The sequence below is a fragment of the Peromyscus leucopus genome, chromosome 3, assembly GCF_004664715.2.
Source record: "Peromyscus leucopus breed LL Stock chromosome 3, UCI_PerLeu_2.1, whole genome shotgun sequence".
Classification (NCBI taxonomy): Eukaryota; Metazoa; Chordata; class Mammalia; order Rodentia; family Cricetidae; genus Peromyscus; species Peromyscus leucopus.
Genome location: NC_051065.1, coordinates 156,676,089 through 156,690,088, shown reverse-complemented (window position 1 = coordinate 156,690,088; position 14,000 = coordinate 156,676,089). Strand labels below are relative to the sequence as shown.

Sequence of the window (14,000 nt, the reverse complement as noted above, 5' to 3'; positions counted from 1 at the left end):
CCCTGCCTTCTATCTGCAAATGTTGTGTAGCATGTTACTCTAAGTTCTCTGCTATTGTCACAGGATAGTGTCTACTGTTTGCACAACCGATTGGAGGGACATGTTGAACAGGATGTACACATCTAGGTACTGCACGGGGACAATAACCGCTAATGATTATTGACAGTTTCTACTGTAGGAGTACTTTATCAGCATCATGTCATTAACTTTTCACCAAAAACAAACAAACAAACAAACCACAACAAAACCAACCAACCAACAAACAAACCTCAGAAGGCATTGCTGGAAACACCATTTGCAAACCAGGAAACTGAGGAATAGGCAGTTAGGAGACTGACCAAAGTTGCATGACTCGTATAGGTGAAGCAAGACATTCGACTTAGATTTGCCTGCTCCTGTCCCTGGATGTCACTACTCAACGCCACACCTTTGTGACTCACCTGTGTGTAGAGCAGGGGCCACGGGTGGAATGAGACCCCCAGGGTAGGGGCCGGGTGGGGGGTGGGCCTTAAGATCCAGCGCCATCAGCATCATCTGGGAGCTTCCAAAGTACTTTCCATCTCATGAACCCTCCCTGCCCCATCTAGGCCCCTGCAATGGAACCTGACCAACACAGCTGTTGGCCTTTCAAAAGTTAGAGCTGCCCATTTACCTCTGAGCAGAGATGGGAAAACTGAGGCCCAAGCTTTGAAAGGTCACAGAGAGGGGGCAGAACTTCAAGTGTCACATTCACAGGTCACTTAGGCTTAGATAGAGGACTCCACTGATAGGGGCCAGTGAGTGGGGTTGCAGGGCAAACCTGTGCTCTGATAAGCCAGGTTCGTGCAAGGTCAGGGGTTGAGTGCACGCAAAGTACTGGGCGCGCAAGGTCTAGGTGCTGGGCACGCAAGGTCAAGTCACCAGACTTGCAGCATCCCTCCCACCCCGAGATTCCTGCAGGCCGGGAGGTGGCCTGGGTACCGCGTCCCTGTCCGGGGCAGCCGGGCCGGGCGGCTCCCTCGGCTCCACCCCCGGCTCCCCCGCCCGCCGCCGCTCGAGCCTCTCAAAAGCCCGGGCGCCCGGGGCGGCGGCGCAGAGCCGGGGCCGGCGCACGAGGCGGCAGGGCGGCCATGACTGCGGAGCAGGCGCTGCCCCTGGGCAACGGGAAGGCGGCAGAGGAGGCGCGGGGGTCCGAGGCGCTGGGCGGCGGCGGCGGGGGCGCGGCGGGGACGCGCGAGGCGCGCGACAAGGCGGTTCACGAGCGCGGCCACTGGAACAACAAGGTGGAGTTCGTGCTGAGCGTAGCGGGCGAGATCATCGGGCTAGGCAACGTGTGGCGCTTCCCCTACCTGTGCTACAAGAACGGTGGAGGTGAGCGCGGCGGGGATGCGGGGCGTCACCTAGGAGGGGACATCCCTCGTGCACGGCCCGATACCCCCCTTCCCAGTCCCCGTGAGCTGAGGGGCTGCGCGGGGGCCCACCTGTTCCTCTGCGCCTGCGTGCACGGATCCGCTTCGCACCTGAGCGCGCCACCACCTGCCACCTGCCACGGGGCCCAGAGCAGCGTCTGTCACCTGCGTGAGGGACCGACATGGCCCAGGAGCTCAGCTTTCAGGCAACTGGCTGGCGTTTTAGGCAGAAGTCCTTTAATTTAGCCTCGGAGGCTCAGCTGTCCTCACTGGAAAAGACTGGTCTGAGCAGTCTTTTGGAGAGGTCACTGAAGTGCCAGGAGCAGGTGCCCAGCTTTAGCTGTGTCTTCGTACTTCTTTTTCTCCCTTTGGCCTCACAGTCGCCTTGGAAGGCAGTGCTTTTACTGATCTCAAAGATGATGAGGCTAAGGGTCCAAGACACACTCTGTTTTACTACTGGCAAGGGTGGGATTCTGACCCCAAGGGTCTCGTTTTTCATGCAGGGTTGAGCTGACTCCAGGAACAACTTTCGGAAAGGCTTTGCTGTGTGCTCTTCTCTGTGGTTTTTTTAAATTTACTCTACAGGCCATTTCTAGGGAAAGTATTTTAGGCCTCTCTGGAGGAAAAACTGGCACTAAGCAGTTTCTTTTGCTGGGCTCAGACTCACCCACAACAATGGCAACCACGCTGACTTGGTATGCGTAAGATGCCTAGAGACTGGGGAAGGAGACCAGAGCCCAGGAAGGCATCTCAGAGTGCCACTGGGGAGAGTGGAAGCTGTGGTCTCCAGCACTCCTAGCTGAGAGCATGGCTCAGATGCAGCCCCCCCCCCGCCCTAATATTGCAGCAGTAGGGGGCCAGAGTAGCAAGGGATCCCATTAAAACGTTCGGTGGTGCCACAGTTCCTCTCAGGAAAGGCCTGTGTTGGCATTTCCTCACCTCTGTGTGGTATCCCAATCTTCAAGAAAATCTCCAAACTCTAAAAAGGTAGTGCAGTTGGTTGGCACAGACAGCGCAGGGCTTCCTGTGCAAACAGTTTAGGAGCCCGTGAAATATACTTCCTGGCCCAGGCCCTTTTTTGGGGTCATTCACTCCAAGGCACAGGCTGCTCCAGGCCTGCCCTGCACTGGTAATGAAGTGGCCAACAGTGCCTGTGGCTTGGCAAGGCGAGAAAGCAGGCCCGGACTTGGAGACCCAAAATGTACCCTGTACCCTCGGGCAGGCCCTGCCTCCCCGTGCAGACTGAGCCTTTAGAAGCCACTGTGCCAGCTTAGAAAGCTGTGGGAGCCCTTTAGGGTAATAGGAGGCAGAAACTATTGTAGCATCTTTATTCATCTAGGAAATGTTAGGCTTAACCAAGAAGCATTCTGCGAAGTCGAACATGGAGATAAATTGGGTTAATCACAAATTCTGCTACGAATTGTTTTTAAGGTTGTAGTGAGTAAAGTTGAAAAATGACTCATTGTTGGTTTCTCTCTCTCTCTTTTTCCTCTCTTTGATTTGCCAAGAGCCTCCATCCGTGCAGACACCCCGGTTTGGTTGTTGGTTATTTTAAGAATTACAGTACTAGCTTTGTGAGTACACAGGCCAGCTGGCTTTCACCCAGTGTCATCTGTTGGGTTCTCGGAGGCTCACAGGTGAATTGCAGGGTCTTAAGGGAGCCACTTCAGCTTTTTAATCAAATAGATTTGGATTCAGGCCTCAGATACCATTTACCCTGTTACACAAGTCCCTGCCTTCAATCTAGCTGGGCTGTGGTTTCCTTTCAAAATAATTTGTCCACAGGCAGGACTCACAGATTTCCCCACAGTAGCCGAAAGTATCTCGTTCACAGGGTGAAATCTTAAATTAGTCTCTTGCCCAGATAAGGCTAAGCCCCTTTCAGAGCCCAGTAGATAGGTCCACGCTATCGGGATTAATCAAGGTTGTTGCTGTTAATCCAGTGGTTAAAGAGGCTTCATTTAGCAAAAGCAATTTCAGCTAAAGCCTCCATTCTTGACATCTGATGAAGAATGCTGTGGTTTCATGCTTCGTTATTAGATGGGAGAAAGAAAATGGGGGACTTAGGGGGGTGTCCCCATCTGTGCCTAGGAGCTCAGGCTCACTTCATTTCATTTCATTTATTTTGAAGCAAGGCCCAGGCCATGGATATTGTGTTTAGGGTGGTCCTTACCCAGGCTAACCCTACCCCATTTGCAGTGGGATCCTTGCTACAAATTCCTTAGGGCTCCCCTCCATACCTGGACCATATGTGCAGGGGCATTTAACCCTTTGAAGCCTGGTGCTTCTCACTGTATGATTTCCTGAGGATGTTTTTTTTCTTTATGAGAAAAATCTTTTAGGGGGCTCTATAATAAAATAATAAGGGGTGGTCTCCCCCAGCCATCCTCTTGAGATTAGAATTAAGAGGGGAACAACACATAGGCTAAGAATGAGCTTAATCTGTGCTGGAGAGTGGAACAGGTGGGGTGGGGGCTGGGGACCTGGCTGGACTGGTCAAGTGCTTTCTCTTCAGGAATGAAGATTGGGTTGGAATCCCCAGCACCCATATACAAATCCAGACATGGTAGTACACATCTGTCATTCTAGGACTGGGAAGGTGGAGACAGGAGAGTACCTGGAGCTCACTGGACAGCCAGTCTAGCTGGAGGAGAGACCCTGTATCAAAAATGGGGTCAGGATTATAAAGGAAGGCCCTTGACACAGACTCACAGAATGTAAATTGCACAAAGAATTGATCAAAGCAATTTTTTTTAACATTCCCATTTTAATCATGCAACCATCCTGAGAAATGATCAGCGGCAGATATTATTAAAGCCCATTTTACAGCTGGAGAAGTGGAGGTTCAGAGATGTGAGGTAGAATTGCGTAAGGTCAAAGGTGGCAGAGGGCACAACCCCCTTCCATGTTTTCTGGCTCTAGCCCCTCACACTAGCCAGGTTGGAAGTCCAGCTGATGGAGCACTGTGTGTTGTCCTGTGGTAGATGGCCACTGACGGGCATTGGTGCTGAAGGGGAACCAGCAGGCCAGTTTCCATGCCATCCCTCTGCTCCCTCACAGGGGCATTCCTGATTCCCTACGTGGTGTTTTTCATCTGCTGTGGAATTCCTGTCTTCTTCCTGGAAACGGCGCTGGGGCAGTTCACAAGTGAAGGAGGCATTACCTGCTGGAGGAAAGTCTGCCCTCTATTTGAAGGTAAGTGTTGGTTTCATGAGCAAAGAAAACTTTGCCTCATTGATGACAAGTTTTCAGGAGCCAATGAAGGCTTTCAAAGGACAGAGACCCTAGCCGCTCTTTCTCCTTGGTCCTCACAGGCATTGGCTATGCAACACAGGTGATCGAGGCACATCTCAATGTCTATTACATCATCATCCTGGCATGGGCCATCTTCTACCTAAGCAATTGCTTCACCACTGAGCTCCCCTGGGCCACCTGTGGGCACGAGTGGAACACAGGTATGGTCTCCAGGCTGGGTCTCTCCTGGTCCTATGGAGGGATTTGGGGTTGGTGGTGCATCCCAAGCTGGAACTTGAAAGTCAGAAGACATTGCGTAGAAATCTGATTTTTTCAACTTCTCTCTTTTGAAAGATTAACTTAATCTTATTTTATGTGTATGAGTGTGTGTCTGCTTGTATGTGACCATATGCATGCAGTACCCATGGAGGCCAGAAGAGGGTGTCAGATCCACTGGGACTGATGCTTATGAGCCACCATGTGGATGCTAGGAATTGAACCTGAGTCCTCTAGAAGAGCAGCCAGTGTTCCTAACTGCTGAGCCAACTCTTCAGGCCCCAACTTCTCTGGCAACCTCCCTATTTGACAGCAGCAGTCACAACCATGACTGGGGAGCAGCTGTAGCTAATGGATGACATAGTGCCATCATCACACCCAAGTTACTTGGTTTGCTTTACTTGTTCAAAAAGCTAAACATCTGAAGACAACCCCCCCACACACACACACCCCAAACAGTGGAGAGTCTTGTAGCTCATCTTTGACTTTGATACACTGTTTGCTTTTAGTCTGTCTTCCTATTAGACCTTCTTTGGCAATCTTGAAGAGGAGAAGAATACCTGTCCAACCCCTTTTGAGATTATTGTGCTCAGAGCAGGCATCACTAATGGATTGTAGAACTCTTCCTTTCTGAGACAAGCTTGGCTTCAGAGCTCTCCTCAGAGGTGCTTCCTTTTGACTGGAATTGGGACACATACTTGGACCTATCCATCTATGTTATCACCTATGGTTATATTATGTCTAGGAGAGGCCTATCACCCCAAGAGCTGAGATACAGTGAGGTACTGTATGATGCTAAGAGGAGCAACCACAGGTGTTAGGTCTAGAAAGCACCACAGTCTAGTTTCTAGGCTCTGTGACTTTGTCTCAACCGCCTTCCAGTCGCTCCGGTGGCAGTTGTTGCCAGCTCTCTTCAGGCCCAGGGTTCAGTCAGCCTCCCTTTGGCAAGGAACCTCATGGAGATGTTTAAATTTCAGAGACACATTCTTAGATTCCTGACAGTTAGTGTGCTAAGGAAACTACAAACCTGCATATATCCTGAATCTCCACCCCAGCCACTGCAGTCGAGGGCCCTCGGGAGATTCCGTTGCTTGAGTCTGTGTTTGTAATTTCTCAAGATTTAATTTTTAAATCGTGTGTCAACAAGACATATGTGGCTCAGTGGCGGAACAATTTGGCCTAGCATGCACAGGGGCCTGGGTTCCATTCCCGGCATTGGAAAAGGAAGAAAGGATAGAAGGAAGGAAGCAGGGAGAGAAGGAGGAAGGAAGCAGGGAGAGAAGGAAGGGAGGGAGGAGGGAAGGAAGGAAGGAAGGATAGAGACACGTTGTTATAAGGCACACTGTGAGGAGGAAGGTCTTGCAGAAGGGTGGGCTGAGGAAATATGGAGGAATATGCAGCAGCCTCTTTGCTCTCGGGTCTGCTTTTCTGTTAGGAAAGCAGTTTATGGTCACCAACTGGAATTATTTTGTGCATCCTGGGAGGGTATGGTATTGCTTTGTATTGTATCAGTTCCCAAGTTTAGTTGGTATTTCATTTATACAATTAATCCATCTTTAAGGTAGAATCTCGTGTAGCCCAGGGTGGACCTGGAGTTCCTGTGTCCTCTTGCCTCTCCTGCCCAGGTGCTGGGAATACAGCTGCATGCAGGGTGGCTTTAACTTGTGTTATATATGATCTTAGACCAAAGACAGAGAAGCAATTGACTTGCTACAATTTTACTTTTGCATATCTAGCTGTGGGAGCAGTCATACAGGTTTATAACCATTGTTTATTTGTACGTAATAAATGTTAACACAAATGACACATCGGTTTTGAATGTCTGAGGGAGTGTGTGGTGTGTGTGTCTGTGCCTGTCTGTCTGTCTGCCTGCTTTGTTTTATTCTGCTCAGGTTTAGTTTTTTTTTTTTTTTTAGTTTTGAGACAGGGACTCTCTCTGTAGGCCAAGCTGGCTTCAGATTCACAGAGGTCCCTCAGCTGAATCTTCAGGAATGAATTACCACACCCAGTTTCTTTTTACTCTTAGGAAAGATATTTAGGCAGCACCATCTTGGAGTCTGATAAAAGCCAAGGACACTGTCATTGAAGAAACAGGCAGGAGTCTATGCAGTCAGTTTGCTGACAGTGTTGGGTTCTAGGCTCCACTATAAACTCCCTGGGGCACCCAAACCCACCTGCTTTCAGCATAAGGCTGTACTAGCCAAGAGGAGTTAGAATGAAGCAGACAGCCAGGCCATTTATCCCCAGTCAAGCACAGACCCCCCGCTTTGTGATCCCCTTTCTCCAAAGCCCAGAACATGCATGCCTGCTGCACCTGAGATGCTCCTGCCCGTGTGGCAGGAGTAACTGGGGTTCGTCTGTGAGAAGGTGGCGCCGCCTAATGTTGCAGCACCCACTCATCACTGGCCCCTGAGCAGGATGGATGCCTGGGCCCTAAAGGAGCTGGTGCAGGAGGCTCTGCCCCAGAAAGCCTGCAGCCCAGTGGCCCAGGCAGCTGTACCCACAGATGCAGGGTCTACGGTAGCTGACAGGTTCCAAATCAACCACAGCCAGCAGTGGAGTCCTGGCTGGAGTTGTTCTTGGTTCTGTCTTTAGCAGGCTGTGGGCTTTACGGGGGGGGGGGGTGCTGTACATGGGGATCTCAGCTATTCCTTGGATTCTTTTTCTTCGTAGGAAAGACTTGGAAAAGGTGATTCCTTGGAGGGTCTTGGGGTTCTTATTTACTTAGAATTCAGGAGAGGGAGGTCATGGAAGGCTTCCTGGAGGAGGAGGAGGAGGAGACAGCTCAGGATTGTTCTGGTCTTGGGCACTGGGGTGGTTCTGCTGCAGAGTTCCTTGGTGATCAAATTTCTGAGAAGAGTTGTTCACTAACCAACTTTTAGACTTACCAGAATGAGTGAGGGGATGAAGGCCTTTGGTGTGTGGTTCCTGCCAGTTCATCCAGTCCTCAGCCCTTCATAAGACTTATAGTAGTCACCTCTTTCTATGCGAATGGGAACCCCAGCTCCATCAGAGCCCCTGGGGATGACTGGCCTGTTGTGTTCATTCTGGTGAGGGTCCCTGAGCAACAGAGACCAGGGCTGTGGACAGGGCTAAACAGAGAAAGAGAAGAAAGTCCAGAAGATGGTGTGGGTGTGAGGCCAGGGGCAGCATGTGGTAAGATTCTGGGCAGGACCAGAGTCCAGCCCTATTCCTCCCACTTCTCCTGTTAGAACCAGAGCAGGCCATCAGGGAAACTGTTGTCAAATCTTGGATTCTCTTGTGCTCTGGTCCCTGTTTGCCAACACCACCTGCTTGTGCCATCAGTGCCTTGTACTCCCCGGGGTCAGTCCCATGAAGCTTAATTTCCTTGTGTGTTTTGTCTTGTTCTCACTCAGAGAAATGTGTGGAGTTCCAGAAGCTGAACGTCAGCAACTACAGCCATGTGTCCCTGCAGAACGCCACCTCCCCGGTCATGGAATTCTGGGAGTAAGTGAAGGATCAGCTGGCCTTGTCCTCATCCCTACCCCCCCATCCCCTCCCACCCTCCACCTCCTCCTGGAAAAGCCTAGCCCAACTCCCTCCATTCCACACTTTTTGGCTCCTGTGGCCATCTGACGATGGAGAAGCGAGCGTATGTGGGCGTTCTTCCGGGGCATCCCATAGGAGCAGCTGAGAGGAACTCGTTCTGGTTCTCTGAAAACATATCAGCATGCCTAGTGCTTATTAGGGCGGGAAGTGCTTGGTAAAAAGACAGTTTAAAAATTCATTCCGAACAGCGGAGAACCTAGTGCTCAGTTGCCGTAAGCAAAGCCGGGAGTATATTTAGCCTTAGAAAGCTGAAGTCTCGGTGGTGGTAGAGGGGGGAGGGCTATCTTGCTCTCAGTACCTGAAGTAGTGTGTAAAAATGTAGATCCACTTCAGTGGGGAAGAGGGTGTGGAGAGGCAGGTTTCAAATGTGTTTAAGACAGATGTGAGATTGAATGGACCCGGAAGGTTGAGAGCAACCCTTATCCTAGAAGCGGGCACAATTTTATCCGAGTTCTAAAGTGATCCTCACAAGGCTGAGGGGTACAGTTGTGTAAGCTGTATGCACACCTGGAGAGCATCATTCCGAGGTGCCTTGTGAAACGTGGACTGTAGAAGTGTGTGGTGCACAACCTGCAGGATGTATACAGTCGCCCTGACTTCTGCTGTAAGAGAGTCCTTCTGCTCAAGCATAGATAGGTGGTTTCTATACATGTTGAAAGCTAAACCAAATGCTCCCCGAGGTCTCTCAGTCTGCGGAGGCCTGACTTCATGGGCATAGTCTCCCCTACTTTATGGCTAATTAGAAATAGTAACATGGCCGGGCGGTGGTGGCACACGCCTTTAATCCCAGCACTCGGGAAGCAGAGCCAGGCGGATCTCTGTGAGTTTGAGGCCAGCCTGGTCTACAGAGGGAGATCCAGGACAGCTACACAGAGAAACCCTGTCTTGGAAAAAAAATAATAAAAAAGAAAAGAAATAGTAACATGGGGATGAATGGGGGGTTTTGAGCGATTTTAATATGTGTGTTGGATACCATTTGTTTCCTTCCCTTTAGAAGTCTGGCTGAATTTAGATTCATCATTCTCCTGTCTTTACATTTATTCTGCTTACATGTGCCTGGAATAGAACAGAGGCCCCTTACTTACTGTAAACGTTTCCAGGACTAGTATCCAAGCCTTACATTTTGTTTCGACTTTGTTTCTTTTCTCAGCAGTCATTTCAAGATGAGTCATATTGATATAAGGATTCTGGCTTCTTTACACACACACCCTTAATCATGTTGCTCTGTGTGAATGATTACCTTGTATTTGCAAGTCTTCTTGATGGGGTTAGACTGTTAGCCATCACCACAGTGGTTGAACTAACTGTGCTTTCTTGGTGGTTTCTAATCTGCAAGCCCATCTTAGTCTGTTTTATATTACTGCTACAAAATACCCAGGACTGGGTGACTTATAAAGAAGAGAGGTTTATTTCTTATACTTGTAGAGTTTGGAAGTCCAGGGTGGACAGGCTAGTGCTTGGCAAGAGTTCCCATGGTGGAAGGCAAAAAGGCAAGAGAGGAACCAGGGGTCCAATTCCAGCTTTTCCTTAGGAATCTCTGTTGGGCCCATGGGAACAATCCAGATCCATCCCCATAAGCCACCTTTCAATGCTGTTGCATTGGGGTTTTACCCTCCAACCCATACTGTAAGGGAATGCATCTAAATCGTGCGTCAAGATGTGACTGCTGGGATGTGGGCCACACATGGCACCTGTTCTATCAGATACTGTAGAGATTGCTCTTATGTGCATCCTAAATATCAGCTTGTAAGAATCTCTGCTGCTCTACTATCTTTTCCAGTGACGCTTTTTTTTTTTTTTTTTGTAAGATTATTTTATTTTGTGTGTAGGTACTTTGCGTGTTTGTATGTCTCTGCATCTCATGCATGCAGTGCCTGCAGAGGCCAGAAGGTGGCGTCAGATCTCCTGGAGCTGGAGTTACAGATCATTGTGACCAGCCATGTGGGTCCTGGGAATCGAACCCAGGTCCTCTACAAGAGCAATATGTGCTCTTAACCATTGAGTCATCTCTCCAGTCCCAAGTGAATGTTCTACATTCTGTGCAGCACTTCCCAGGTCCTCTACAAGAGCAATATGTGCTCTTAACCATTGAGTCATCTCTCCAGTCCCAAGTGAATGTTCTACATTCTGTGCAGCACTTAATCTGAGCAAGAGGTTTAGGCTCTCTTCATTTTTTTTTTTTTTTTTTTTTCAGGCAGGGTCTTGCTGTATAACCCTGGTTGGTCTGAAACTTGCTATGTAGACCATGCTGCACTTGAACTTGTAGCAACCCCCCCTGCTTCTGCCTCTCCAGTCAGGTTTTATTTCTACTGGGTAATGAGTGTGAAATGGGATTTCACTATTTTAAACTTGCATTTCTCTAATTACTGGTGAGGTGATCATATTTTCATAATTTTGATGTTATCACCCATAAACTTTAGGCTCCTGTCTTTCTCTGGGTTGTGTTTTCTTACAGACAAACATTCTTTATGCTTTTTAAAATATGATTTTCTTTGCTATAGGATCTTTTCTCAGTGTGTAGTTCTTCTTTGTTATGGTGTACAGAATTGTCCATTGTACTGACATTGTATGCACCAGCTTCTCCTTTGGGGCCGGTACAGTTGGCCCCTTATTTAGGATGGTTTTCCTCCCCCCAAAGTTGAACAGTGTCTGTATTTTCTCCCAGGAGTTTTGAAGTTTTGGTTTTCTCACATTTAGGAACACCATGTGTGGTATAAGGTGGAAAATGGAGCTTTTGCTTTTAGGTGAATATTGGATTTCTTCAACAGTTACCCATCCATCACCCCTTCTTGGCCGATGCACAGTCTTCCCCATGAGACATGATTTCCTAAGAGCACTTTTTTTTTTGCCATGTAGTTGGTCTTTTTGTCTCTGTATAGATGTTTCTCCCCGTGTTATTGATATGACCTTAACCTGGTCATGCTTTGTTCATTTCCAAAATGGTCTTACTATTCCAGATGAATTTCAGAATCAACTTGTTTCACCTAAGCAACAAGAACTAAATGAAAACAACTTTGTGGGAATTGGGGTGAAAGTCTGTTGACCTGTTGCTTAATTTGGAGAAAGTCGCCTCTCCTGTATTGAGCTTTCGGTCGTGGAGATACTTCAACCAACTCATTTATTTGGGTCTTTAAAATGCCTTTCATTTGTGGCCTTTGGAGCAATTAGCATCTGAACCAATAACATCTGCCTAGTCAGTTAGTCTCAAAAAGGAGCCTCTGAAAGGTATGTGCTAGGGAGAAGGCTTTGGTTCTGGGTGGGACAGGAGGGTTTTCCCCAACCACGCCGGGCTGGGGTTCCCTGGAAAAGTATACATGGACTTGTGTTGGTTAAAGGTCTATGAAAAAAAAAAAGTGTATTTTTTTAGGGAACTCAACCTAAAACAAGACATGATATCTGTGTAAGGCCCTGTATGTTTTCCCCACATATTCATTCCTTTTGTAACTTATGTGTAATCCCTAGTTTTCCTTGTATTAATATTTATTTTTAAGGGAATACATACATGCTACAGTTGCATGTGTGGAGGTCAGAGGACAATTTGGGGGAGTTGGTTCTCTCTTTCCACCATGCGGGTCTTAGAGATTGAATTCATGTCTTCAGGCTTGCTGGCAGGTGCCTTTACCCATGGAGCCACCTTGCCAGACCAAGTCACCATATGTGTGTGTGTTTGCCCACAGTCTGTGCTTCTCAGTCAATGCGACCACTGCCAGGCTTGGGAAGGCTCTCAGTGAGGATCAAGAAGATGAGTAGGAAGGCAGGCAGTTGGTACAGTACAGCCAACCCTACATGAGAAGGAGCAAGGAGGCCCTGGAAGGAACCCACCCTTCACTGAGCTTCTTATCCGTCAGCACCCATCACTTCCAGCACCACTGTGTGATGTCTTCACTACACACCAGAACACCGCCAACCTTTCCCAGTTGCCTGGTCACTCCAGGTGAACGGCCGTGGGAGACAGCATCTCTTCAGTGTGTCTGTATTGTCTATGCAGTCCTGATTGCTGGGTACTGACAGTACTTCCTCAGGTACCTCTGGTCGCACCCCTAATGATTCATCTTCTCAGAAGAGAGCTTGGAGTACCCAGAGACCGGGTGAGGGTTCCCATCATCCTGTGAAGATCTGAGAAAAGCCAAGGAATTTGAGGAGAGCTGATGGCTGTGCCATTTGATGGGACCATCCGTGTACCTTTGATCAACCCAGATTCCCAAGCATCTTGTATTCACTGGAGCCATTTAGACTCACCTCTCTACAGTGTGCCCTGGATGTCATGAACATTCCACTGAACCCATGCTGGGGAGTGATCTGATGGTTCTTTCTTGCTTTGAGCTGATAGTTGATCCCAGGGCTCTGGGAAGAACCTTCTAGTTCTTCACCTGACAGTCCTAGAGTATTAGGTCAGTTTCCCCAGAGCTATCACTCCACCATGCTTCCTGGCCTCTTTCTTTTGTGGCCTGTTCAGTTTCCCGACTTGTTCTCAGGCCCCCAGAGTGTCCCTGTTCTTCACACCAGGGCCACCAGGCTTGGTTAAAGCATTGGCTTGGGCTGCCTGCTGGTTCATTCATTCTACAAATGCCTGTTTCTTGCCACATGGAAGAAAAATACTGTATCTGGGGGAGGGCAGAGATGACGGATGCCAATCTCTAATACACAAGTGAAACAACCCACAGATGACCATCAAATCCACAAAAAGTAGCTGCTTCCCTGCTCATAACTGGCATGGCTTCACATTGCTGAGGGCTTCTAGCCCAACCCACATCAAGCCCATTTTAAAAATTTCCTTTTCCTTTTCAGAATGTATTTGAAATGACTCACTCACTCAGCCAACAAGACAAGCCAGACCCTACATCTGTCCTGGTTCTGACTCTGGCAGGGGCTTGTAGGGTGGGACAGCTTGTCTCTCTAATGTCACATTTCAAAATCGGGCCATGGTGGTTTCCCTTAGTAACCATTATGCATCAAGTCCGTGTGCTTATCTAAATATGTCTGCACTTCTAATCTTGAGCCTGCGTCCTCTGGTGGGAATGAGCTTGACAACGTTAGATGGGCCTTGTGTTCACTTCTCTGTCTCAATCCCTTCATTCTCCCTAGTCCCTGGGTTTTAGGAGCAACCTCAGACTCACCTTGGGTATACTTACAATCACTCTGCACAGGAGCCCATGTGAGGAACATGTCCTAGCACATGCTTTGTGCTGGGCTGGAGTTAGACTCTGAGGGTTTGCAGCTCCGTTTCTTTATTCGGGACCCAGCCTTGTCTTTCTGGATTATCTTTACTGCAGGTGTGTTTCCTTTGTGCTTTGAAAAGCCCCACAGATATCTTAATTCTTCATCTTTGGGCAGAAATCAAGGCTCCTCCTGTGGCTGGCTTTTGTCCCGGCCCATCCATATGTGCCCTGGCCTGTACCAGGGTCACTCACTCTCCCAGCTTTTGCCCTTCCTTTGCCTGTGTCTGGCTCTGTGTTTTCACAGAGTCTTAACTCAGCTGCCAACTCCCTCTTGAGTGGCACAGTGGAATGAGTTCCCTCAGCTTTCTCTCTG

At 48.7% G+C, this 14,000-nt stretch overlaps 1 protein-coding gene across 1 annotated transcript in view; it reads left to right on the top strand.

Moving 5' to 3' along the window:
• The first annotated feature begins 1,081 nt into the window (after window positions 1-1,081).
• The window catches only part of Slc6a11 (solute carrier family 6 member 11), a 115,967-nt gene continuing 103,048 nt past the window's right edge, over window positions 1,082-14,000 (top strand). Inside the window, exons 1-4 of the mRNA XM_028863961.2 lie at window positions 1,082-1,350; window positions 4,449-4,583; window positions 4,703-4,843; window positions 8,276-8,366. Of these exons, the coding sequence (XP_028719794.1) occupies window positions 1,110-1,350; window positions 4,449-4,583; window positions 4,703-4,843; window positions 8,276-8,366 (608 nt within the window). The 5' untranslated portion in view covers window positions 1,082-1,109. The remainder of the gene's footprint in view (window positions 1,351-4,448; window positions 4,584-4,702; window positions 4,844-8,275; window positions 8,367-14,000) is intronic.